General features: G+C 48.7%; 2 protein-coding genes across 3 annotated transcripts in view; one reads left to right on the plus strand and one right to left on the minus strand.

Annotated features, from left to right (window-relative positions):
• Window positions 1-14672, plus strand: part of CYSTM1 (cysteine-rich transmembrane module containing 1) — a 70965-nt gene extending 56293 nt beyond the window's left edge. Inside the window, exon 3 of the mRNA XM_010850349.1 lies at window positions 14194-14672. Within this exon, the coding sequence (XP_010848651.1) occupies window positions 14194-14300 (107 nt within the window). The 3' untranslated portion in view covers window positions 14301-14672. The remainder of the gene's footprint in view (window positions 1-14193) is intronic.
• Window positions 14673-15295: 623 nt separating this feature from the next.
• Window positions 15296-24399, minus strand: part of PFDN1 (prefoldin subunit 1) — a 74651-nt gene continuing 65547 nt past the window's right edge. Inside the window, exon 4 of one of the 2 annotated variants that reach the window (XM_010850346.1) lies at window positions 15296-15441. In XM_010850346.1, the coding sequence (XP_010848648.1) occupies window positions 15400-15441 (42 nt within the window). In that variant the 3' untranslated portion in view covers window positions 15296-15399. Of the gene's footprint in view, window positions 15442-15942; window positions 16339-24399 lie in introns of those variants that run through there. The other variant, XM_010850347.1, reaches the window with a different exon arrangement.

Raw genomic sequence — 24399 nt, forward strand, 5'->3', positions numbered from 1 at the left:
GCCGCCCCCCCCCCCCCCCCCCCCCACACACACACACACATTCTCTTTCAAAGGGCTTCTATTAATTCACATTCCTGCAAGCTGTGTTTGAGAGTTACAAATGATAGTAACAGAGCTGTTGTGAGGATTAAATGAGACAATGTGTAAAGCTTTCAGTCAGTGCCTGCCACATGTGGCTGCAGGGCGGGCCTCACCACAAACTGTTTGACTTTGTCCAGGCAGGTACTGGGTGGTGTTTGGTGGTCAGCTTGGGGAAGGGGAGGTGGCAGGCAACAGTGATCCTTCCCTGGTGGCTCAGACGGTAAAGCGTCTATCTACAATGCGGGAGACCCGGGTTCGATCCCTGGGTCGGGAAGATCCCCTGGAGAAGGAAATGGCAATCCACTCCAGTACTCTTGCCTGGAAAATCCCATGGACAGAGGAGCCTGGTAGGCTACAGTCCATGGGGTCGCAGAGTCGGACACGACTGGGCGACTTCACTTTCACTTTCAAGCAGATGCCACCTTCACTCCCACATCCAGGAAGCTACCTGACACGTGCAGGTAGTGACACCGGGGGCGGGCGGGCAGATAGGCGGGGCTCCCCTTCCCGGAGCTGACAGTCTGGAGAGGGAGGGAGACTGGAATCCGGCTCCTCACATGCGCTAGGTGCTTGAGCAGCACGGGCCGCTGCGGCTCACAGTCGCCTCTGACTGGGTCTCTCTCTCCCCGCCCCTCCCCTGCCCCCCAGCGTACGTGGTGGAGCGGGAGAGGAAGACGGAAGACACCGGGTGTCAGGCGGCCCTGGCCGCGTGCTGGGCCGCTCTCTGCTGCTGCTGCCTCCTGGAAAGCCTGGACTGAGCAGCGGCGCCCCGAGTGCTCCCTCCAGGCCCGCTACCTTCTGTTACTGGAATAAACAACTAGTGCTGCACAGTTGACAGTTTTTCTTTCATTAAAAATTACCTCATCTGCAGACTTCAACATTTTAGCATCTGGGATGGGTGTGAAATGGTATCTTGCTATTTTACCTTTCCTGCTTACTAGTGATCTTGAACATAAATATGTTTTTGACTTGTCTTTACAAATCCTGTGACTTGCTTGTTAAGAGTCTTAGCCCATTTTTTCTACTTGTCTTCTCTTACTGATTAGTAGGGAAACTTAAAAAATTCCACACACTAATATTTGTCACTTTCATAGGTTTGGAAATATCTTCTGCCTGTCTCTTAACCTTTTTATAGTGTGTTTTCTAGTATGAAAGTTCCTAAATGTTATGTTTATCAATCTTTCCCTCATGCTTTGTGTGTTTTAATCTTCGATGAAAGATAAGTCTATATTTTCTTCTAAAACTTTTTAACAGTCTTTAGTCCACCTAAATTGGTTTTTGATCACGGTGTAGGATAGGGTTCTGGTTTTTTCTGTTTTGATAGTTCCAACACCATTTATTAATTAGGTCACCCTTTCCCCATTGATTTAAAATGAGATTTGTCATACACCAAATTCCCACATACAAATGGGCTAGAATGGGGAGTCTGGTGTGATAAGCATCTTCGCTGCCCCCCTCCCCCCCCCCGGACATGTGTACACACATACCCTTTTCTTCTTTAGAACTTTCTTGGCCTTTTACTCGTTTAATCAGGACTTTAGGATGCGTGTGTCATCCTAAAATGACACACTGTCATGGAAAGCTGCTATGTCTGACTTTGATTTAGAGTAAATGGAGGAGAGCTGACATATTTAGAGTGCTGTCTTCCTATCAGGCACATGATTTCTCTTAATTTTTAGAAAACTTTATTTACGGCTGAGCTGGGCCTCCGTTGCTGCCGGCAGGCTTTCCCTAGTTGAGGCGCGTGGGGCTGCCCTAGCTGCTGTGCGTGGGCTCCTTGCCGCAGTAGCCGCTCCTGTTGCGGAGCACAGGCTTGGGGCCCTCAGGCTTCAGCAGCTGCGGTGCTCCAGCCTGGCTGCCCCGCAGCGTGCAGGATCCTCCCAGACCAGGGATTGCAGATTCTTATCCCCCATACTACCAGGAAAGCCCCTCTTAAATTTTTTTTTTTTCTGGTCATCTTTTATGTCCTTAGATAAAATTGTGTAATTTTCTTCACACAGCTTTCCTATATCCTTTGTTGGTTTTAAAATTGGATGTCTAATCAGGTGCATTGCAGTTTTAATGCTATTATATATGGACTCTTTTTTTTATTAAAATTTTTTAAATTTTATTTTATTTTTAAACTTTACATAATTGTATTAGTTTTGCCAAATATCAATATTATTCCTTTTTTTGGTGAAAATAATTTCTTCACTCTACTGGGGTCACAGATTGGATTTTCAATCCAGTTTTGTCACAACATCACCTTGGGGGCACTTTAAACTGGGAGGTGCAGTTCTTCAGTCTGCACCAAGGATACTCCCAGGGCACCACCTTCTGTCTACAAGGACTGACACCCGAGTGTCTGCAGTGTGCCAGGTGGTGGGCCACACAGACGGGACCCCATCCCTGCCCCGTGGGGCTTACACTCGGGAGGGAGGCAGACAGACATTAATAACCCCACAGGCGTTACTGGCACTCTACTATGAGATATGTATTGCCATGAAAACATATAAACATGGGACAGTCTGGGAAGGTGCTGAAAGATGAAAAGCTGTTAATAAGCAAAACAGTAGGAAAAGCATGTACAAAGGCCCAGTGGGAGGAGAGAACATGCGTCATTTGAGAAACTAGAAGAGGAAATTGGTGTGACAGAGAAGAGTGGGATAATGGGAACAGATTTAAAAAACAAAAAAACAGGGAGGAACACGACAAGGAGCCCACAGCCCTACTTAGGGATTTTGGGGTTTTGTCCTGCTCACAGTGGGAAGCCATGGAAGGATTTTAAGCAAAGGAATGACATGGTCAACTTTGCATTTTTAAGAGTTCCCTTTGGCTTCCATGTAGAAAATGGTTTGAGGCACAAACTCACATGGTGATGATGGAGAGACATCAATGTACTTGAGATATTTGGAAGTAAAATTAACAAGACTTGGTGAGGGACTGGCTATGGGGATTGAAGAAACAGGAAATGGGGGTGACTCCTGAGATTCTGACTGGAACTAACCGCCTGGTGATGGCGTTTATGGAGGCTGGAAACAAAGGAAAGGAACTGTATTTGCTCAGGAGGAGGAAAATCATGTTGGGCTCTGAATGTGTTGGGTTAGATTGAGGTGTTAAGGTGCTTATCAGACATTCAAGTAGAGATGTCAGATAAGCAGGTGTAAATACACCTGGAGCTTGGAGGAGATGTTGGGCCAGAGATGAAATGTGAGAGGCACTGGCATATTGGTAGCAATCAGAACTGTGGGAATGAATGAGATCACATCAGGTAGAAATACGGAGGGGAAAAAAGAGAAGGTGGCAATGTAGGGCTGAGCTTTAAGGAAAACTGACTTGTACCTGTAGATGATGAACCTGCAAAAGAATCAAAGATGGAAAACCAAGAGAATGGGATGCCCTGAAAGCAGAGAGAATTTGTATTAGGGGAATCATCAGTAGCATCAAATATTGCTGGGAAGTCAGGTATGAACTCAAAAAGTGTGCACTGGATTTGGCCACACTATTGTCACAGAGGGTGGGCAAACTTTCCTCCAGCTTCTATTCTCTGAAGGACACCAACAGAGGAGGAGACAAGATTGCTAGGACCAAAAACACAGTCCAAAGGAAGGCAAGTGTGCATGCGTGCGTGTGTGAGACAGAGAGAGAAACAGACAAGCTCATAGTGCAAAGAACCAGCTGGGCCATGAAAGCTCAAAGACTGCTAAATTGAAGAGAACCATACAAAAAACGTTCCAGAGGGGTCAGACACCAAGGGAGTCAGTTAATGTCACGCAGGTTTTGAGCCTCTGGACAGAGACCCTGCTCTCCAAATGGACTCCGTTGGAGGGTCCAGCACATAGACTGTCAAACATGTGACTGTCCGTGCTGGGGAGGTCCTTCTGAACAGCAGCAAGTATAGATCCTTCATAACCACCATTTCAGTCTGATAGATTTTTCTAGTATAAACTGTTTTATAAGAAACTCCCCATGTAACTGCAATGTGGAATAGATACTGTGGAACTGCAGTTGAGGCAAGGAGGGGCCGTCACCTGCCTCTTGTCTAGAATCCCAGGGACCTGAGGAATACATCTGAGAACCTTAGTTGTTCTGGATTTTCCAGCACATTTGGCCAAGGGAGATTTGGGCTGAATGGTTTCTCTGCCCTAGAATGTCCTTCCGAGATACTGCCTTGTAAGCAGAATTAATCAGTGTGTAACTGCTGGTGGGTCTTCTGAAGATCTGGGTGTAGTATTCCATTGTCTGGAGGTAACAGTTACCTATTGTTTACCTATTCATTTACCTATTGAAGGACATTTGGGTTGTTGCCACTTTTAGGTGATTATAAGTTTATGTACAGGTTTTTGTGTGAACGTAAGTTCTCATTTCTCTAAGAAGTATGATTTCTGGCTTAAATGATTGTGTATTAACTTTAAGAAGCTGTTTTTCAGAGTGGCTATACCATTATGCATCCCCGTCAGCAGTGACTGGGGGTTCCAGTCGCCCTGTGTCCTTGCCAGCACTTATTGTCAGTGATTTTAATTTTAGCCACTCTGATAGGTGTGTAGTTTTAATTTGTGTTCTTTAAATGGCTAATGATGTTGTCATGTGTTTGTTCTTCTCAAATCCTGTTTGGTGACATGTCTGTTGACTTCTCACTGTGGAGTTTTGAGAATGTTTCTACATTCTAGATACAAGGTTTGTACCGCATGTTATTTCCATGTATTTTCTCCCAGTCTGTAGCTTGTCTTTTCATCTCAACCGTGTCTTCCGTAGTGCAAAAGTTTAAATTTTGATTAAATCCAAACTATCATGCTTTTGTTGTTAGATTGGAGAACTCTTTGCCTAACTCCGGGTCATGAGGAATCTGTGTCTTCTTCTAAATTTTTATAGTTTTAGATCTATGAGCCATTTGGGGTTAATGTTTACATAAAATGTGAGGCTTAAAATGGCTGAAGTTCTTGGGGTTTTGTGTGCCAGTCGTTTGTTTGGTAGGACTGTCCTTTCTGCATGGAGCCGCTCTCGCGTTTGTCAGACGCCAATTGGCGTGTTCCTGTGGCGCTGCTGCTGTCCTGTGCCGCTCCTGTCATCTGGCAGTCCCTCCTCCTGAACTGACTGTCGTGACTCCTGTAGCTTTATATTAACCTTAAAATAAGGTAGCATTAAGTCCTCCAACTTTATTCTTTTTCCGTATTTTTTGTTATTCTAGTTCTCTTTTTTCCATATATTTTAGAATCAGTTTATCTATAAAAAATGCTTGGGATTATGATTAGAATTGCATTAAATCTATAGATTATGAGGCCTGGTGGGTATTTAGTGGCATGACTTGTTCCCTCCTGGGCTTCCCTTGTGGCTCAGCTGGTAAAGAATCCGCCTGCAATGCAGGAGACCTGGGTTCAATCCCTGGGTTAGGAAGATCCCCTGGAGAAGGGAAAGGCTACCCACTCCAGTATTCTGGCCTAGAGAATTCCATGGACTCTATAGTCCATGGGGTTGTGAAGAGTCGAACACCACTGAGCAACTTTCACTTCACTGTTCCCTCTTATATGCCATAACCTCTAATGAAGCCAGGCAGCCTGCTCCCTCATTTGCTCTGTTGTGATAATTCTAGCTTATGATTGATTTTATTGGTGTCTTTTGAAGCTTTGCGGTAGAGGTGTGTCTACATCGAACTGGGTAGGAACAGTCATGAAAAGATGACCAGTATGTTGAGGGGCTTGTGGGCCAAGTCATGCTCTGAGGCAGGTCAGCCACCATCATTCGCAACCTTCATCTCTGCCTCCTTCCTGAGTAGGTTGTGAGCAAGACCTGCTGGTCATTAAAGGAATCTCCCTGCCTTGGGGTCTTTAAACTGCAGCCACAGGATCATAGAACTGTCCTGTACTGGGCATGATCTGAATTTTTTCTAGATTCTCCTTTAATTTCTTCTGCCTGGCAAAGCAGCCTCACTCGTAATTATTTCTTAAAAACCCACATTAGAAATATATTCATGATGCATCACAATATAATGAATTGCGTCTTCCTGTCTGCTGTAGTAACATCAGCCATGACGTCAGGACTTCTCATACTCTTCCCTTTGACCTTCCCTAGGTCACACCATGGTTCCTCTCACCCGAGGCAATGGCACACACAGACTTGGAGCAGAATAGCTGGTGCTGAGGGGTCGCTGTGTGCGTTCTCAACCTGGGTATTCCCCCCATCACTGTTCTTCAGTCCCCTCCCTAGTCTCTTGGCTGAATTCAGGATTCTAGAACACCAGCTGTTCTGTCTCTTGGTCTCAGGGTATATAAGGTCACTCACTGAAGTCTTTTGCCGTCACCTTAGCCAATCATTTGAGTTTCCCTTTTGATCACCTATTTTCTTTTCTCATCAGCAGAAGTAGTAGCTCTTGATTATCTTCTCAGATTTTTAGAAAAAATAAAAAACGAAAGATTTATCTAGGTTTTTCATTCTATAAGCTTGGATAGAGCACCCGTCCCCTAAGCTGTTCAGCCCTTGCGTCAGCCTGGGGCATTTCTGTAGATGTGGGCCCGGGGTGCTCACTGTGGCCAAGTTGTCAAGACGAAGCTTGGTGCACACTGCCAAGCAGCACACGTGGTTGCAGAGGCTGCACTGGAACTCCTGGCACCTCAGGTCTTCAGCTCTGTGGACATAAAACAGTTAGCTTTTCAAATTGTGAAAGATAATGTGTGAAAGTTCAGTGGTAAGGAATCCACCTGCCAATGCAGGAGACGCGGGTTCGATCCCTGGGTCATGAAGCTCTCCTGGAGAAGGAAATGGCAACCCACTCCAGTGTTCTTGTCTGGGAAATCCCATGGACAGAGGAGCCTGGGGGGCCGCAGTCCCCGGAGTCACCAAGAGTCAGACATGACTAAGCACGAATGATATGATCTCACCCCATGGTGAAACCTGGCTGTAAACTGATACTTCTTTTTTTGACCCATCTTAATGATGTTCACCTTTGTCCACATTACATTTTCACATGTGCTCTTAAGGCAGCAGCTTCCCCTGCCGTCTTCCCTTCACATAGAGGAGGATGCAGGGGCTCCAAGATGTTAAGTGACTTAACCCAAAGTCACCCAGCTACAGCAGAACAGAGCCAGGGCCTCTCAGCTCAGTTTTGTAGGCCCTGGTCTTAACCTCTTCTGTTGCTACAGGGAAGGAAGGAAGCCTTTTTTGTATGTTGTGTAAGTGCAATGAGTTCCTGTCTCTGCACTTGTAGAACAAAGCACTTGTAGAACAAACAGCCTGGCCCTACTGACTAGTGAGCACGGCTGGATCTCCACCGCGTACACCCAGACTGGCAGCTTCCAGCCCTGCGTCGAGTCCCATCGGAGGAAGAGGGACAGCACTCGTGCGTTCTCGGTCACATGCCCTGTTCAGGCTCCTTAGCAACCTCCTTGCCTTCTGCAACATCTCCATCTGGGAGGTGGGAGGAGGATGTCCTTTCACTTGAATATTTTACAACTGTGGACAGAAGTATTTTTGAACGTGTACAGGCTTTGTTGACTGTTCTCTTTTGTATTATGTTCTCCTGCGGCCCTTAGTGTGTGCATTGTCTCAGGGACAACCACAGACGCATCACATCCAGGCAGATGCTCGCCCGTGTACGTTAGGAGGGTCTCCTTACTCCCTTTATCTCGAGAAATGGGATGTTGCTAAATATTTCTCTCTATTCTCTTGAGGGGCCTCAACAGCTAAAGCTGTTTGTATTCAGCCTTCCTAGCCCCTGCGACACACACACACAGCCCCTTGCTTCTCCCTGGGTTGTCTCTTCCTTCCCTTTTCTGAGCAACTGTGCTTCACGTGGACAGCCGGTTCCTCTGCTTTCGTCATCACGTGATTTAGTGCTACAAGTACGAATCCCAACCTGAATATGGACTGGTGGGAGGAGCCCCTCCCTGCACACAGACTGAGAATAAGGAAACAGACTTCAGTGATCTTCTTTCTGTAGGATACCGTCACACTGTGGTTCCCATTTATTATGAGTCCTCCCTGCTTCACTCTGTGACAGGCCCCAGACCAAACATTTTATGTTTTTGTCACAAAACATAGGCTCTTAGGCACTATGCCCCTTCCCCATTTTGCCAGCCAGAGGCTGGGGCATGGGCAAGCTGTCACTTGTGCAGTGCCCTGCAGAGAGCCCATGTACGCGGCTGTTGCCCTCAGAGAATAAAGTAACTCAAGTGGTGGGGGCCCAGGGGAAGTCTGAAGTCGATTTCTTCAGGGGGACAGTCCAAGTACACCTCCCCCGCACGCCCCCAAGAAGTGCCTTGTTCTGGGCCGAACAGCTGCCAGGAGGGACCCTGGAACTCACTCGTCTCCCGTCTGGCTGCTGCTGGGCCAGGGCCATTCTGCTCTCTTTGGGGACACACTGTGGGGAGGGTGAGGGCTAGATTTTGCTCGCACACAGACCCTGGATTTCAAGGGAGAATGGGGCAGTGGAGGAGAGGCCTTTCGCCTCTCCACAATCTGGGTTTCAGGTCACCTGCAGGCAGCCTGCCGTCTGATCTTAAGTGAGCTTAACCTTGATGTGCAGATAGCACTGGGCCAGGAGTGCTGGGTGACAGGCCAGGGCCTACCATCAACTCACCACGCAGCCTTGGCTACCACCTGCCTTCTGAGCTCAGGATCCTTTTCTTACCAAAAAAATGACTGCCACATGATCTCCAAAGCAGTTTCATTTGCAATTCTGGCATCCGGGATGTGCTCAACTGCCCCTGTATCCACAATCACCTCTGTCCCAGTGGCCCCAGCAGGTCTAACCCAAGGATAGGGTCACAGGAGGTGGTGGCAATCCAGTCTTACTTACCAGACTGGTGTGAGATGTCCATATGTACTTAACCTTTTTGTAGTTCATGAAAAAATTTTACTATCAGGTCTGCTATTCATAGGACTGACTGTGTTGGACAGGGCGAAAGTACAAGCTGGCCTGCAACTGAGCCCTCCTCTGGGTGCTCTGGCTGAGGCAGGCTGGGCCGTGATGGCTGCTGGGTTTTGTCCAGCAGCTCCTCCTCAGAGGATGGTGGTGGCTGCACTTCTGGACATCTCGGGACAGGGACCCACAGTCAGCAGACATCCCACCCTTTCCAGACCAATCCACAGCAACACTTGGCACTCAATGTCTGACAGTGATGCTGGACTGGCTGGCTGCTCAGTGGGGCGGCAGGCAGTAGGCACATGAGTGGATGGATGAACTGATGGGCCAGCTCCCAGCCTGCCGTGCCTTAGAGTAGGTGTCTTGGGACACTAAAGCAAGAAGAGGGACACAGTTGTGGAAGACATGGCTGAAGTGGCAGAAGGAGCAGGGCAGGCGTGAGGCCCAGGAGGGCCGGTGCTGTCACAGAGCGCGAGAGGACCAAGGCTGTGCCGGTGCACCAGCCCGCATCCCTCCTGCCGTGGAGAGAGGAAACTGCGCCTCACCTCTCCTGCTCTTAACCTCCAGGCTCCAGTGAAAACCACACTCCCTTGACTGCCTCTATGCTCCTGGCCGCCCTTCATCCCCTACGGCAGCCCTCCCCCAGCGTATTTACCTGGTGCTCGTGGCCTTCAGAGCAGGTGGCAGAGGGGTACTGCCTTTAGGACAGCTTCCATCCCGGGTGCAGCCCCCTTGTGCTGAGTAAAAAATGGTCCCACCGCACGTGCACACCCAAGGAAAGCTCGAGTGCATCCTCAGCCAGCAGTGTGTGTGTTGTCTCTGGCTGCTCGGAAGGCACAGGAGCTGTCCTGGGGCCGTCTTGAGATTGTACTTATTCTTCAGATGCATTAAGATTTTTCCCTCTTCCTACCTTTTGGTCTGAGCAGGAGGAGGGCTGTTCGGCATCCTCTGATAGCTCGTGCAAGGCTGGCCTTATGTTGTTTTGGATGCTGGTTTAGAAGATGGGGTGAAGACAGCTGAGCACTGACCACAGGCCTCCTGCCTCTGGCAGAGCTGTCACCTCCACCGGGGGCACTCCCGGGGCGGCGCTGGGCTGTGGTGGTCTCAGCAGTAAAGGAGCAGCATGGGGTGCCCACCATTGGTCTGAGCCTGCACAAGAGGCCAAGGTGCAGCTTCCTTCGTTTCTGGAGCAAGAAGGCCTGAGATGTCAGAACTGTCTGGAAGGCCCCGGTCTGTTGTATTTGCTTCTCCTTACTAGCTTCCTGGGCTGGGACTGCAGACAGATGCAGGCACAAGGACTAACAGCCTGCTAAGGCTCAATTACCACTTCAAAGCCCTTGATTAATCATTTAAAATGTCTGAGCTGAGCAAGCCGAGGTTTCAGATTCCAGGATGGGGCTGACTGAGAACTGGAGCCTTTGGCTAAGAGTCTCCACTCACATTCCTGCCCGGGTCCCTGTGTGGCCTGGAGCCTGCTTGCCCACTGCATGCCCAGAACCAGGGTTCTGAGTAGCCCATGTGAATACCTGTTCCCTGGGTGTACACTACGGCAGTCCTAGAATTTGGGACTGCTGGTTGGTGTGGCTGGTGGCCCCGGAGAAGACCCCAGGGCTCGGTGAGCAGGCAGCTGGGCCCAGGGGGCTGCGTGCCTCCAGGCATCTTGCATCTGTCTTCTCTGCTTCCAGCTGAGGCAAGACAGTGGATGAGGATCCTCTGCCAGAGTCTGCTCAGGGCCCCTGGGCCTTTCTGACCGAGGCTGGGCCTCCAAGTCACACACATGCTCACACCCTCTTCCCTCTACATCCCCCAACCCCTACACCACCACTACTCACGCCGTCTTTTGCACCTGCATTCACGTGGCAACTCTGAGTATTGGCCCCACCCCTGGAATGGGGCTGAGGACACTGAAGGTTGGTACAAAAGGGCCGTGTCGGGGCAAGGCAGACAAGCTGGTGAAGGAACCTCTAGACCTGCTCTCCAACTCAACCACAGTTTTCTGGAAATTGAGAGTCTGTTCAGTCCCTTTCCTGGGACCAGGGCACAGGCTGAATAAGGTGGCCTTGACTCCTGAGATACTACACAGCAAATGGGGCGGTAAGCCTTTTGGCTGCTATGTGCGTGGGCCCATCTGTAAAGGCCTGCCTGCGTTAGCAGGAGCTGGTGCCCAGGCTGGCCACAAGGGGGCACTGGACCCCTCAGTAGGAGCGCTGTGTGTGCAGCCCCTGCACACACCAGACCCAGTGCCCCTCACTGGGCACTGACTGCTCCCACTGCACTTTTGATCCCTCTCCATTGTTCCTTCCTTTAAAAGAAAAAAAATTTTTTTTAAATTCTGGAATAATTGTAGATTTACAGACGAGTCAGAAATAGTACAGTTGCTGTGTACTTTTGATCCAGCCTCTCTTAATGTTTAACATCTTACATAACCATGGTCCTGCCACCCCTACCCCCCATGCTCAGCTCGCCAGTACAGGCCAGTTGCCAGAAAGGCTCATGTGGCCTGGGTGTGGAAACACATGCGTTAGAATCCTCTACGCCCCAGTTCCTTCTGGGGAACCAGTACGGCCAGCGAAGCTGTGGTGGATATACAGTGCCCTGACTTAAGGTACCCAGGGAGGCTGTCCTGGCCCAGGACTCGGGCAGCAGGGCTGCATCCTGACTGCTGAGCTAGGGCAGTGTGGGAGCTCTCGGGGGGAATGGGGGTTCACCACTGCAGGGCAGGGATGGGGAGGGGTGGCAGAGTAGAGGATGTGAGGAGCAGAAGCCTCGAGGTGGGGTGGGGCCCGAGGCAGACCAGACCCGCTGCTCAGTGCAGCAGGCCTCTCTGAAGGAGCAGTATCTCAGACTGCGCAGGTAGGCAGGGCACCTAGGAAGATTCAGTTATAAAATACGCAGTTTCCGGGCCCCACAGTGGGTGCTGTGAGGCCTTCCTCAGAGCTTTCTCCTGTGCCGGTCATCCCTGCTTTGGTGATGGGAAGAAAGCAAGGAAATCACTTCACTCCTACCTCCAGACCTACTTTACCAAACAGACTCCTCCACACCCCCGCCCCCGTCTTCTCTACAGTCTGGGGGGATAGGTTCTGTCCTCAGCTAATGCGAAGGAAAAAGACATAATAAGGGCTTTGGAAGACTCAGTGCTCCAGGAAATAACTGACCGGGTTTCTAAGGTAGGTACAGCACTAACTACCCCCATCAAGGCTGACGCAGCCCTCGGGCTTGAAGTTCTGTTTTTTCTTTAAGCCAGACTATTTCTAACCTCTGTAACCACTGTCTGGGGGTAATCAGCTGAGTCTCTCCACTGCACCAGGCTGTTGAGGACGTCATGTGAAATAAGCCCTGGCTAGGACAGATGTGGACTAGAGGAGGAAGGTGACAAGAGGAAGCAAGACGGAGACATCTTTGTTTTCCTGACAAAGCTACCTGTGGGTCAGTGGTTCTGACAGGAGGAAGGGCTGGGAGTGGGGAAGCCGGGAGCAGACAGGTGTCCTGTGGGGCTGTGAAGGCCCTCAGCATGGGTTGGGGCACGTAGTGAGCACCTCGTAAAGGCAGCTTGAGAGAGACTGCAGGGCCCAGCACACAGGAGCCCAGCCCTGGGCTAGGTCTCTGGCCTGGGTCCAACAGGCTGCCTTTGCAGGGGAGGGAGCCTTTCTGTCCTCAGGGCAGCAGAGCCAGTCCCCTGTCAAGGAGAATGCAACCAGAGATTAGGCAAGGGAAGCCACAGCCAAACCCTGTCCAGCGCTACCCATGCAGGATCAGGGGAGGCTGGGAACCTGGGTCGGTCATCGGGGCAGAAATGGCAGGTCGCCCTGCCTGGGGCTTTCCTGCTCTGGTGACCCAAGTTGGGTGTGCGATGGCTGGTGAGAGAAGATTGTCCTGGAGCCCATTCACTCCTGTGCTCCTCCTGGTCCCTTTGCTATCTTAGTTGGGGCCTGGGCTCACATTCCTGCTCTGGCTGTTTCTGTGCTTCAACAAGAGACCTGACCTCTCTGAGCCTCGAGTTCCTTACCTGTGAAATGGGAACATCCACCACATAGTTCCACATAGGTCATGTGCCTTATCAGGCTCTCTTCTTTTTGACTAGGCTCCCCTGGTGGTGGGTCTTGACTCCCAGACCCTGAACAGCTTTTCCTGTGTTGCTGAGTGGGGCCAAATGAGATTTAGACCTGTGCCGTGAGAGAAGGGAAAGGGCTATCTCTGTGGAGGGCAGCTGATACAACAGAACTTGGACAAGCTCACACTACCCAGCATGTTCTAGCTACTATATACCAGGCTCTAGAGAGAGGAGCTGCCAAGCGAGGAGGTATAAAAACAGATATGCAAAAATAGAACTGAAAGACGATTGCCCAAGGATTGGTTTAACTTAGAAGACTCATGTATTCATGAACTTGCAAAAAAAAAAAAAAATTTAAGATCCTTACTGCTTTATAACTTGAGTTTGATGATGGTAGCTGTTTTGAGATTTTCTTAAAAGTGTCTGCAGATCAGGCCACAGTCAACCATCAGATATTCTAACAGGAAGTGAGGCTGATGTCAGCCACAAGTCAGTTGATGAGTAAAGGGCGGCTGGGGGTCCTTCTTGATCTGGGGATTGTTTAGCACTCATCTCTCCTAATAGAGCACTTAGCCCTGACAGGGCTCCAAGTTCCTACTCCATTCAGAGGAAACACAAGAGTACCAAGCTCCGGCCATACCCTCCCACTTGCCCAGGTTTTCATCCTGCCTTCCATTGCTTTGTGCAAAAGTTTAGAGGCTGGAGCACATTCTGCATTGGTCAGGTATGAAAAAAAGATTCTTGATTAATCTTTTACAGCCTAAAGCCCCTTTAGATTATAGTTACCCTCTTGCTCTTGGGAGATGGCTTAGGTATATCTGAGGAAACCCCACCCCCACCCCCAGTTCCCCTGTAAGATTTGGAACAGGGTGCTCCCTGGTTTATGAACCCAGTAGGGTTAGCCGGCTCTGGCCAGAGCACAATGGACATTCCTTACTTAACTCAGGCTGGCCTGGTGTGAGGCCACTGTGGAGGTTCCCCTGGGCTTGCCCTCCTGCGGGGATGACTGTCCTTAGCAGGAAGGGGACAGTCCTAAGCTACCCTTCCTGCATTCATCAACCTGGGATTGCATCAGTGGACAGGCTGCACGATGTCTGCTCAGTGGCTCTGGCTGCTGTATGGAGCTCTCCCTTGATCTGGGTGGTGCTGGCTTTATAGGGCCTGGGGTTTACTGTTAAGTTACTGTTAGAGTTCATTCTCACCCTCTGTCCCCTTCCCCCTGCAGTGTACGTGGTAGAAGACCAAAGAAGGGATGACCTGGGCACATCTACCTGCCTCACAGCCTGCTGGACAGCCCTCTGTTGCTGCTGTCTCTGGGACATGCTCACCTGACCAGCCCAGCTCTCCTGTCCTGCCAGCTCTGCCACCACCGTGCACGGGTGTGCCTGCCCCGCCTCTTCTGATTGCTGAAATCAACGACTAGCTCTGCACAGACATTTCTACCTTCAACTCAGTGGGATTCTAGATTAGCAGGGGTTGCTGCTGTTTAATTCAGTGACTTGATCTTTTTAATGTTCAAATCCATTCTTATTGGCCTTTCACAAATGTCCTAAATGACTTTTCTCTTTATTTTTTTGGCCAAAGGCTTAGTTATAAAATATATATTTATAATTTTAGAATTATATTCAGGTTTGATGTAATTTACCACTGAATGATTTCTCTGCTCACATCCTGTATGTTTCAATAAATTTGTCTAAGCCTCAACTGTCTCGGTTATTTCAGATAGAATCTAAGCCCTGGATTTCTCAGCCCCTGACCAGTATACAAGGAAGCTGATTTACCTGTTCATCCTGGCAGCTCCTAGGAAGGCAGGGTGGTCCAAAGCCAGGTGTCCTTCAGTCGGGTCATGGGGCCCTCGCCAAGCGAGCATTCTCTCCCCAGGCCCACTGAGAGACGGCCTCACCAAGGAGCCACACTGGCTTTTTCCCTGAGCCTAGAGCAGGGTGTCCTGGTAACCATGGCTGCCCCCAGGGCCGGACAGACCTGAGTCTGTCTTTTCCTGCTATGCCCTCCCAGAACCTCCCCCTCCATTGCCACACAAGAAGAGAGAGCTGTCACAATATTAAATACAAACTAGCCGATCAGGCCATCCATCTCAGCTTTGGCCGCAGGGTGGCGCTGGGCCGCCATGGCAGCAAGTCTCATTTTCCTTCAGCGGCCCATCCTGAGGCACAGCTGACAGCTCTCCCTGCATAACTGCGCCTGCCCACTTTTCCTCTACAGTTGCTGACAAATACTTAACTATTAGCTCTCTTGCTTTAAAAACAAAAATATGTAACTACCATCTCTCTCTTTAAAAGCAAAAAGCCATGATTTTGTATCATCACCTGATTTCTGTGGAGTAAACGGTAGGTACCCCCATGGCTGATTTGAAGCTACCAACGTGGTATCTTGAACATGGAGTCGGGAAGAGAAGGGCAGGCTCACACCGCTAGGTTGTATTTCCACCATCCAGACACAACAGACTGTCAACCTCAAAAACATAGATAATGGTCAAATTCAGTAAAGTAATTCAGAAAGGATAAGTTCTTAATAATTATTAACCTTACTTTTACTATAATAGTAAATTTACAAATGTAATTTTTAATAACGGCTATTGTTAAACCGACTCAGTGGAATTTGAGCAAACTCCAGGAGACAGTGGAGAACAGAGGTGCCTGGCGTGCTGCAGTCCATGGGGGGTTGCAGAGAGTCAGACACGAGGACTCTAGGCAGACTGCCACTGAGGTACCACTGTTGTGATCATACATTCAGCTATGCCTGCTCTCCCTTTTTCCTCATCTGCATACTACTGATACATGAAGGCTCAGAAGTTGAGGGGTTTACCTAGAGGAACAGAAACAGAAAAAAGAGGGCAAGGCTTCAATGCAGAAGGATCCCCTGGAGAGGCAACAGGGAGGAGTGACGTGGAGACACTCTTTGCCTCTCTGGTCCTCTGTTCTCATCCATCAGCTCAAGAAAAGCAGACTTAGCAGAGTGGGACAGATGTCTTTTATTGGTCTGACTGGCGTGACCAGCAGTAGGCCCCAGAAGAACTCCCCTGTCTGTCCTGGCTCCCCTGTTCCCTTCCCTGGAGTTCATGATTCAACCACAGGGAAGAAGGGTGGCAGGCAGAGCCAGGATAAAACATACAAGGATAAGATCTGAAAGGGGCTCCAGGCCATGCATAAAACATAAGGTTACTAGACCAACCAGATAAAATGTCCCTCGGGCAGAACAGTTTCCCAACACAGGCCCCTCGCCAGGAATGGCAGGGGTGAGAAGGAAGAGGTTCCTGAGAGGCTGCCTACTGTGCCCTTCGCGCCATCAGCATCTCCCGGATATTGTCCTCAGCTTCCTTCACACTCCGCTCCAGATAGGATTTTTTCTGCTGCAATATGAGAAGGAAACAAGGGTTAGGATCAGGGTGAATGTGCCAAGCTGACAGATGCTGCTTTTATGCCCGAGGGTTATGGCTTCTCTGTGACTAGTGACTTCCAGGAGCCTACTGTCTACTGACAGCCAGGTGTACACACCTGCCCCAGAGCGTTCCCCGACCCTGACGCCTGGGCACCGGGGAGGGTGTCGCTCAGTTCCGGAAGCAGAAGTGCTCTGTAGAAAGCAACAGCACTCTTCCCCCAGAAGGAAGCAGACTCTAAAAACAGGCGTCGTGGTACATGAAGTTACACCAGACAGACAAAGGCCAGGAAATTCCAGGACAAAGCTCTGGCCCCATAACAGACTGTCTCTCAAGGTTTTCCAAAGCCCAGGCCAGGCGCCTGTAGCTGTCGCTGCTGCAGAGCGGACAGCGTGCCCTCCGCTCTGTCCAGCACGACGGGAGACCGGCTGCCCCGCGGACTGAGAAGCTGTATCACACGGCTCACCGAAGCAGATGAGTCAGGATGAAATCTGTTTTTCTAATGAAACCACTGCCTGCCAGGAATCCAGGACAATGACACACTGAGTAAAACAGACCTTCTGGAAGTGTACCTCCTACCCCATCTGGGTCCTAAATTAAAAATCTCGACTTAGACAAAGAACTTCACTTTCAGGAGCCACATCTGGACCAGGATTACGAAAGATTAGTCAAAGGAAATGATGTCTGTGCGTTATTTGCCCCGTGGCTACCCCAGAAGCGTGGCTTCACCACTGGCCCCTGCCCTGAGGGCACACTGTGGCTCCGCCCACTGAACAGACATGACAGCAAGTCTCCCTTTTGGGGAGTGCTCAAAATAACCCCCTGCCAGGGCCTATGGGATGGAGCCACACTAGAGTCAGAGGTGCAGAGCCCTAGCCCAGAGGCAGCCACTGCCCCTCCCTCACCCCAGCAGCTGAGGGTTTTGACTGCTGAGGTGCCCAGATGACCCAGGGAAGCCAGGGGAGGGCGGCGGCAGAGGGCAGGTAAGCAGCCTGGTCTCAGGCCTTGCAAAGACCTGATCCCCAACCTCTGAAGCAGAAAAATGGAAATGAGGGTTTCTACTGCCCAGGGCCTTCACCATGAAACCTCTCTGGCACCCCTTTTCCATACCCCTGCCTCCAACTTCTCCCACTCTCTGTCCAGACATTTATTAAATGATACACTGGAAAGTACAGTTTCCTTTAGGTGCCGTGTGCTGAGGCAGCCACAATTTTAAGTATAGTTGATTCACAGTGCTGTGCCAATTTCCACTGCATGGCAGAATACCTCAGTACACACATGCATGTTCTCTTTCATATCCCTCCACCATGCCCCTCACAGGACATGGAGCACACTTCCCGGCTCTATACAGCAGGGCCCACCATTCATCCATCCTGTGTAACGCTCTACATCTGCTAATCCCACAAATCTTTATCACAGTTCTTATGTGAACTTATGGTTCCTGTTTGTCTCCGAACTTCAAATTTCTTGAAGGCCAGGAAGAGCCCTGTCTCTTTACCCATCTCGCATCCCTTCAACTTGCACTCAATTCCTTACAAAAGAACAAGATTTCCACAAAAACTCCTAGTGACCATGGTGATTCTATGGCCACAAGTGTGTTACTGCCAAGAAAATTTTGTGCACCACTAAACCTGGTACAGTCCTATCTATCACTGTGATATCAGAATGGGAACTTAAACTTCCTCTGATAAACAATCATTAGATTTACTTGTGAGTAAAAAAGGCAAATACTTAGTAACTCCTGACACACCGCTGAAGAATGTACATGTACCAGCTGTTGCATGGCAGCCAGAGAGTGAGTGCCATGCACCATCCGGGCACCTTTTGGGTCCCAGCCCGGTAAGGAATCCAAGGAAGAGGTGAGGCGAGCCAAGTGGGGTTCTAGCCCTGCAGTTCAGCCAGAGCTCAGGACCCACGTCTGCTGCATTTCATGTCCACCCACTTGCTGCCCCAATGAGCAAAACCATCAAACTGAACACCAGCAAGAGCCTTTCTCCCTACAGCCCCAGCCTCTGGCCAATCGAATCCAGGCTGTAACTCTCAACTTTAAAATTCTTTACTGTCACATCTCTTCCTTCAATCTTCCACTTCCAATTTCATTACTTTTTCATTATTTTTACTACTGCATATCCTAAAGTCTTCAAGTTTCAAAATAATGTAAAATGAACTTGTCTATCTTTTAATCTTCAGTTTACAGACTTACTGGACAATAAAGAATTTTTTTCATCCCAACAGATGGGGCATCTCTAGCATAGTCCTGCCTTCCAACTGTATTTCAGTTGTCTCATCCTCAAACACGCAAGCCCAGCAGACCCTCACAGTCAAACCTGTCCCAAAGCACATGAAATGGATTGAACTGTGTCTCACGAAAAGACATGAGGCAGTCCTGACCCCCGGTATGTGTCAATGTGACCTTATTCGGAAACAGGGTCTTTGCAGATGTAACCAGGTTAAGATGCGGGCACACTAGGTTAGGGCAGGCTCTATATCCAATGACTCCTGTCCTTGTAAGAAGGCCACACAAAGACTAAGGGACACAAGGGGGAGACGCCGTGCAGAGAGTGGGAGGTGCACCTCCAAAAGGAGGAAGGCCGAGGGTGGCCCACAACCACCATCAGCCAGACAGCAGGAAGGCATCTTCCCCAAACCCTTCACACGGAGCACAGCCTGCAACACCTGGATTCTGGACTTTCACCTTCCAGAATTGCAAAAAAAAAAAAAAAAATCAATTTCTGTTGTTTTAAACCACCCAGTTTCTGGTAACTTGTTGTGCGGCCCTAGGATACCAACACAGCACCTGAAGTGAAGGGTGCTCCCAGAGACAGAGTGTACCCCAAGGCTCTTGTGGACCATACCTTTCACCACACCGCATCACAGAGGCTTAGTTAAGGAGCCCTGAAAGTGAGAATGCTGGGGTTGTATGTATCTCAGAAATAATTGCTGTAGAATTGACCCAAATACAAATGAGACCATCAGAGAGAATGGATAAAATTAAGGAACCAATGATTAAGTTAAACCTTCTCTTCCTTGAATTTCCAGTTTAAAACCATTAGTCAAACCAGAAACTGTGTGGACCTGGCTCTTCCTCATTCCTGTAAATAACTCCATTTTCGCAACTCAAGGCAAAAACTTCAGTGTCATCCTTGAATTTTCTTTCTTTCACACCTGACATCCAATCAAACAACAAATCCTGCTAGCGCTATCTCAAAATATCTCCAGACTCTGACCTTAATCAAGAGCTTCCTAAGTGGTCTCCTTTCTTCTATCCTTGACCACCCCCTTCAGTTTCTTCACAGTGCCCAGAGTCATCTTTCAACATTTAAAACCTTCCAACAGCTTCCTGTCTCTCTCAAGAGGCAAAGGCCTTTCAAAGAGCCACGTACAGTCCTGCTCTAAGCTGACTCTCTGGCCTCCCCTCCCACGTCTCCTTCTCTCACTTCGGCTCCAGCCCCCTGGCCTCCAAGCTGTCCCACCGATCCACCAGCCATGCCCCTGCCTGTCCTTTGCCTTTGGTTCTCTCTGTGTAGGGCCCTTCTTCCCCAGACATCCGCACTACTTGTTCCTTCAGGTCTTTCTCAAATGTCACCTATGGGAAACGCCTTCATGACCACGTGTGTAGCTCCATACTCTATTCTCCTCATTCTGTGATTGTCCTCCTTAGGACCTGTCCACCTGAAGGCGTGTATGTGTTTGTCTGTCTGTCTTCCCTATAAGAAATGGTCCTTGAAGGCAAGACTCTGCTCATGACAGAGTCCCAGTGTCTAGAAGAATGGCTGGTTCATAACAGGAACTCAGTAGCTGAATAATACACTTATCATGGGAAACGAGGCCTTTCTGATTTCCTCGTATGCACACTCGGTTTTTGTTTCCCTCCCAATCTGAATGAATAAGGAATACCCACCAGAGGAAGCAAAGGCAGAAAATGATCATTCTCTTTCAAGGTGGTTCTCAGTTTCTGGCATTGCCCTCTAACCTCTGCCTCAAGAAATACACAGGTTTAAAACTCAGACCTCACTGTTACTGACACGGACATCAAAACCTTGCTCCCGCAAACAGGCCCTATGTACGGGTCAAAGCCCTTATGCTTTAATTGGTTAACTTGTGAAACCATAATACAAACCATCCCCATTTCCTGCATCCGAGAGTCAGAAATCCTTGAGAAAGGGCTCCATGTGATGTCTGTCAGGGCTGCTGTGCGTGACAAGGGCATAATGACTGCTGTGGAAACTCTAGGAGGCATTTTCAACCCCCACCTTCCATCCTGAGTCCTAGGAAGGCATTTGCTGGCCTCACTGCAGCACCTTTCTGCCTTACTGAGCACTCCCTCAGAACCCTTTCCGTAGGAAATTCTCTAGTGGCATCAAACCACAGGGCTCTGGGCGCAGCAACATTCTTGTGGGCCTTGTCCTGACGCAAAATTCTGAGCTTTCCTGTGGGGCTCAGCACAGCCAGGGAAATGACATTGTTGGCCTTCTTGCTCATCAGCGTGAAGTCCTTCTTTCCGGAGTCAGACTGAGGGCCTGGAGTTCATTCTCATCCTCTCACAGAGGAAAGAGGCTCAAGTCCTCTAGAACTTTTCTGACATGACACAATCTCTCAAATAGACTCCTGAGGTAATGCATCTTGTGACACTATCTCTATAGACTTTTCTTAGGAACACTGTTTTCCTCTCTTTCTCGAAAGTAATGCTTTTCCTGTCTGTCCTACCTTGGGGTATAGAAGTTTTTTCCTCTCTCCCTTTTTATTTTCCAACTTATCAAATGAGGCTTTAGACAATACCAAATTAAAAACTCAAGATATTCAATGATTCTCCTGTTCTCTCAGTTTGTGGAACTATAAAATGGTCAGAGGGGGCCAGTTGCCCATAATGGGGAAATTTAGCAAGAGGCCAGCATCTGAGGCTGAGAAGGCATGTATTGGCAGATGGGGTAAAACGTGAAGAGGGCAGGGAAACAAGAGGAAGAAGAGAAAAACAAAGGCCATGCAAGGGCACAATGAGAGAAGTCAGAAAGGGAAATGAGACAGGGATGGGCAGAGCTCTGAAAGTGCAAGTGCAACGAGAGTCTGCGTGGGTGAGGAGCACCAGAGGCAGAAAGGGCAGGCCAAACCTGACCAGGACCTGGAGATAAGAGACAAGTGATCCAAGGACACACGTCCACCTGTGAACTCATCTGCGTTTATCCACTTCACCATTAGGAAACAATGAGGCTGCAAGGTAACTGCTGAGCTACATATGGCCGGGAGATGAGCTCAAAGAACGAGAGAGCAATTTTAGGCATGGAGCAAGAGAATAAAAAGAAGCCTAAGAAGCGGTTACTGTCTCCATATCTTTTAGAAACTGCTTTCAAGACACCTTTCAGAAGTTCCTCTGCTGAAAGACAGGGACAAAAGACTTGGATTAGTTGAGCAATGACCTTTTTTTTCTTCCAGATGTTCTTTTAAAGAGAACATCTAAAGAGATTCTAACACAGCTACCATATGAGGCCAGACTCCCATATCCCACCTATGATCACATGGCTCAATCTACCCAAGGCAGAGCAAACTCAAGTTCCTTAGAGCAGAGATATACCAGGGTGGAGGCAGGGGGAGGAAAGGGGTCTTATTTCCTCCAAATAATAACATTTATTAGCATTTTAGTCCACCTAAAGTGTGTGATCTCTACCTACTATTACTCTCCCTACCACATCAGTTTCATTTAAGTCTCAGAGAAAGACCCGTACATTAGACAATGTGAGAAACAAAGAAAACAAGCTCACAGGTTAAGTGAAGAGCAAGGTCGGGCACCTGTTCCAATGCATGTGGCAAAGATCAGGCTTTAGCCAAAGAATCATTATGTTCACAGGCACCAAGCTTAAAGGGGGTAAGATAAGACAATGATCATGTTAAAGAGATATATAGCTAATGGAGGTAGGGAACTTGGCTCAAAGAATATTAAGCAGAGAAGGAATCCAATCACTAACTTAAATATCTAAAACAACGGCTCTTGAAGTGTGGTCCCCTGACCAGCAGCACCATCAACACCTGGGAACTTATTAGAAATCCACATTCTTAGGTCCCAATCCAGACCTACTGAATCAGCACCTCTAGAGATGGAGCCTGGCAATCTGTTTTCACAAGCCCTCCAGGTGATTCTGATGCACACTGAAGTTTGAGAACCTCCTTCAAAAATGGACTTCAGCAAACTCCTTCAATAAAGGGCTGCTGCTGCTGCTGCTAAGTCGCTTCAGTCGTGTCCGACTCTGTGTGACCCCATAGACGGCAGCCCACCAGGCTCCCCCATCCCTGGGATACTCCAGGCAAGAACACTAGAGTGGGTTGCCATTTCCTTCTTCAATACATGAAGGGCTAGAGAGTAAATATTTTAGGCTTTGTGGAACTGCCTCTGTCACACCTACTCAACTCTGCCACTGTAGTGCAAACGCAACATAAAAAATGTGTAAACAGGACTTCCCAGTGGCCCAGTGGTTAAGAATCCCTGGGCCGGGAAGATCCCACATGCTGATGGGCAACCAAGCCCGTGCGCCCCAACTACAGAAGCCCACACACTCTATAGAGCCGGTGCTCCGCAATGAGAGAAGCCACCACAATGAGAAGCCCACGCACCGCAACTAGAGAGTAGCTGCCACTTATCACAACTAAAGAAAGTCTGAGCACAGCAACAAAGACCCACCAGAACAGCCAAAAATAAAAAATTTTTAATGTGTAAACAGATGGGCTAGCTGTGTTCTAAAAACACAAAACCAAGAAGCAAGCCAGATCTAGCCAGCAAGGTTTGCCAACTTCTCTTCTTTAAAAAACGAGGGAGCCTTAACAAGGTAGAACTGAATCCAGCAAGCAGAGATTTTAACTTTCAATGAAAGCTGCCTAATAAAAGCATAAATCTCCATCCATCCAGCCTTCCATTCATTCATCAAGCCTACTGCCAAACCATTTTCTTTTTTCCTCCTTGAAGTCTGTGGCATCACAGTGTGCCATCCTCTTCTCCCCTCCTTGCTGCCGCAATCTACCAGTAGTCTGGGTGCGGCCCCTCATTCATCAATGGCTCACCGTCTCCCTCTCCACCACAGCTACACCGCTCAAGGTGACTTCAACAAGAGTGGAGATGATCCATTTAATACTATGACCTTCTCTCCCCTCTCACAATTTTTACTTTACCCCACCTGAGTCACCCAGGCCATAGTCATACCCCAGAGATACTGACACCAGTAACTGTACCTCCTCCAGAATTTCAATTTCACCACCACCACTTCATATTTTTCCAGGTCATTTTGATCTGATAACTCTCCCTCCAGCACTTCTTCAACCTCATCACTCAACAAATTCTTCATTATCCACTCTGCTTCCAGGACTTTCTCCCCTCCCACCCAGCTCAGCTTCCACAGTCAATCATTTATATTTATTCCCCTTCTGAACTCCCTTTTGCCCCCTCTCTCCCTCTGTTGCACTCCCCTGGCAAAATACTAACAAACCAAGCTAATCCAACCATCCATCTACTCCACGTTTGTACCCGACTAGCTGAACGTAGCTGGAGAAAAACACGGAACTGTGCTACACAGTTTCACCTAAATTCAAGACCATGAATTTCAGCACTCACCCAGTGTCCAGAAGCTCTATTAAATTTCCTTAACATATTAACTTCTCTGCTCTCCCAAATAACTATTTCATGCTTTCCTATCTCCTCAAATTTCCTATACTCTTTCTTCCTCTCTCATTCCCAGCTCAGAGAGAACAGAAGCAATCTGAGGAGAATTCTCTCTTTTCACTACCAAATCCATCACCTGACTTACACCTATACATACACTCTCTTCTTTCTCCATGTTGGAGACACTCCAAAATGGACACGTGTCTCTGTTTTTATAAAAACACAATTCCACTTTGGGGTTGAATCCATCCCCTTTTCAAAATTTTCACTCCTAGTTATCCTTTTTCTTTCTTCTTAATCTTCAACTTCTCTTTCTCTGCAAGGTAACTATTGGTAAGGCAAGTCACACACCCAACACACAACCACACTTTTCTTGACCTCACATTCCCCTG

This window comes from Bison bison, unplaced genomic scaffold (assembly GCF_000754665.1).
Source record: "Bison bison bison isolate TAMUID 2011002044 unplaced genomic scaffold, Bison_UMD1.0 scf7180017864291, whole genome shotgun sequence".
In the NCBI taxonomy this organism is placed as follows: Eukaryota; Metazoa; Chordata; class Mammalia; order Artiodactyla; family Bovidae; genus Bison; species Bison bison.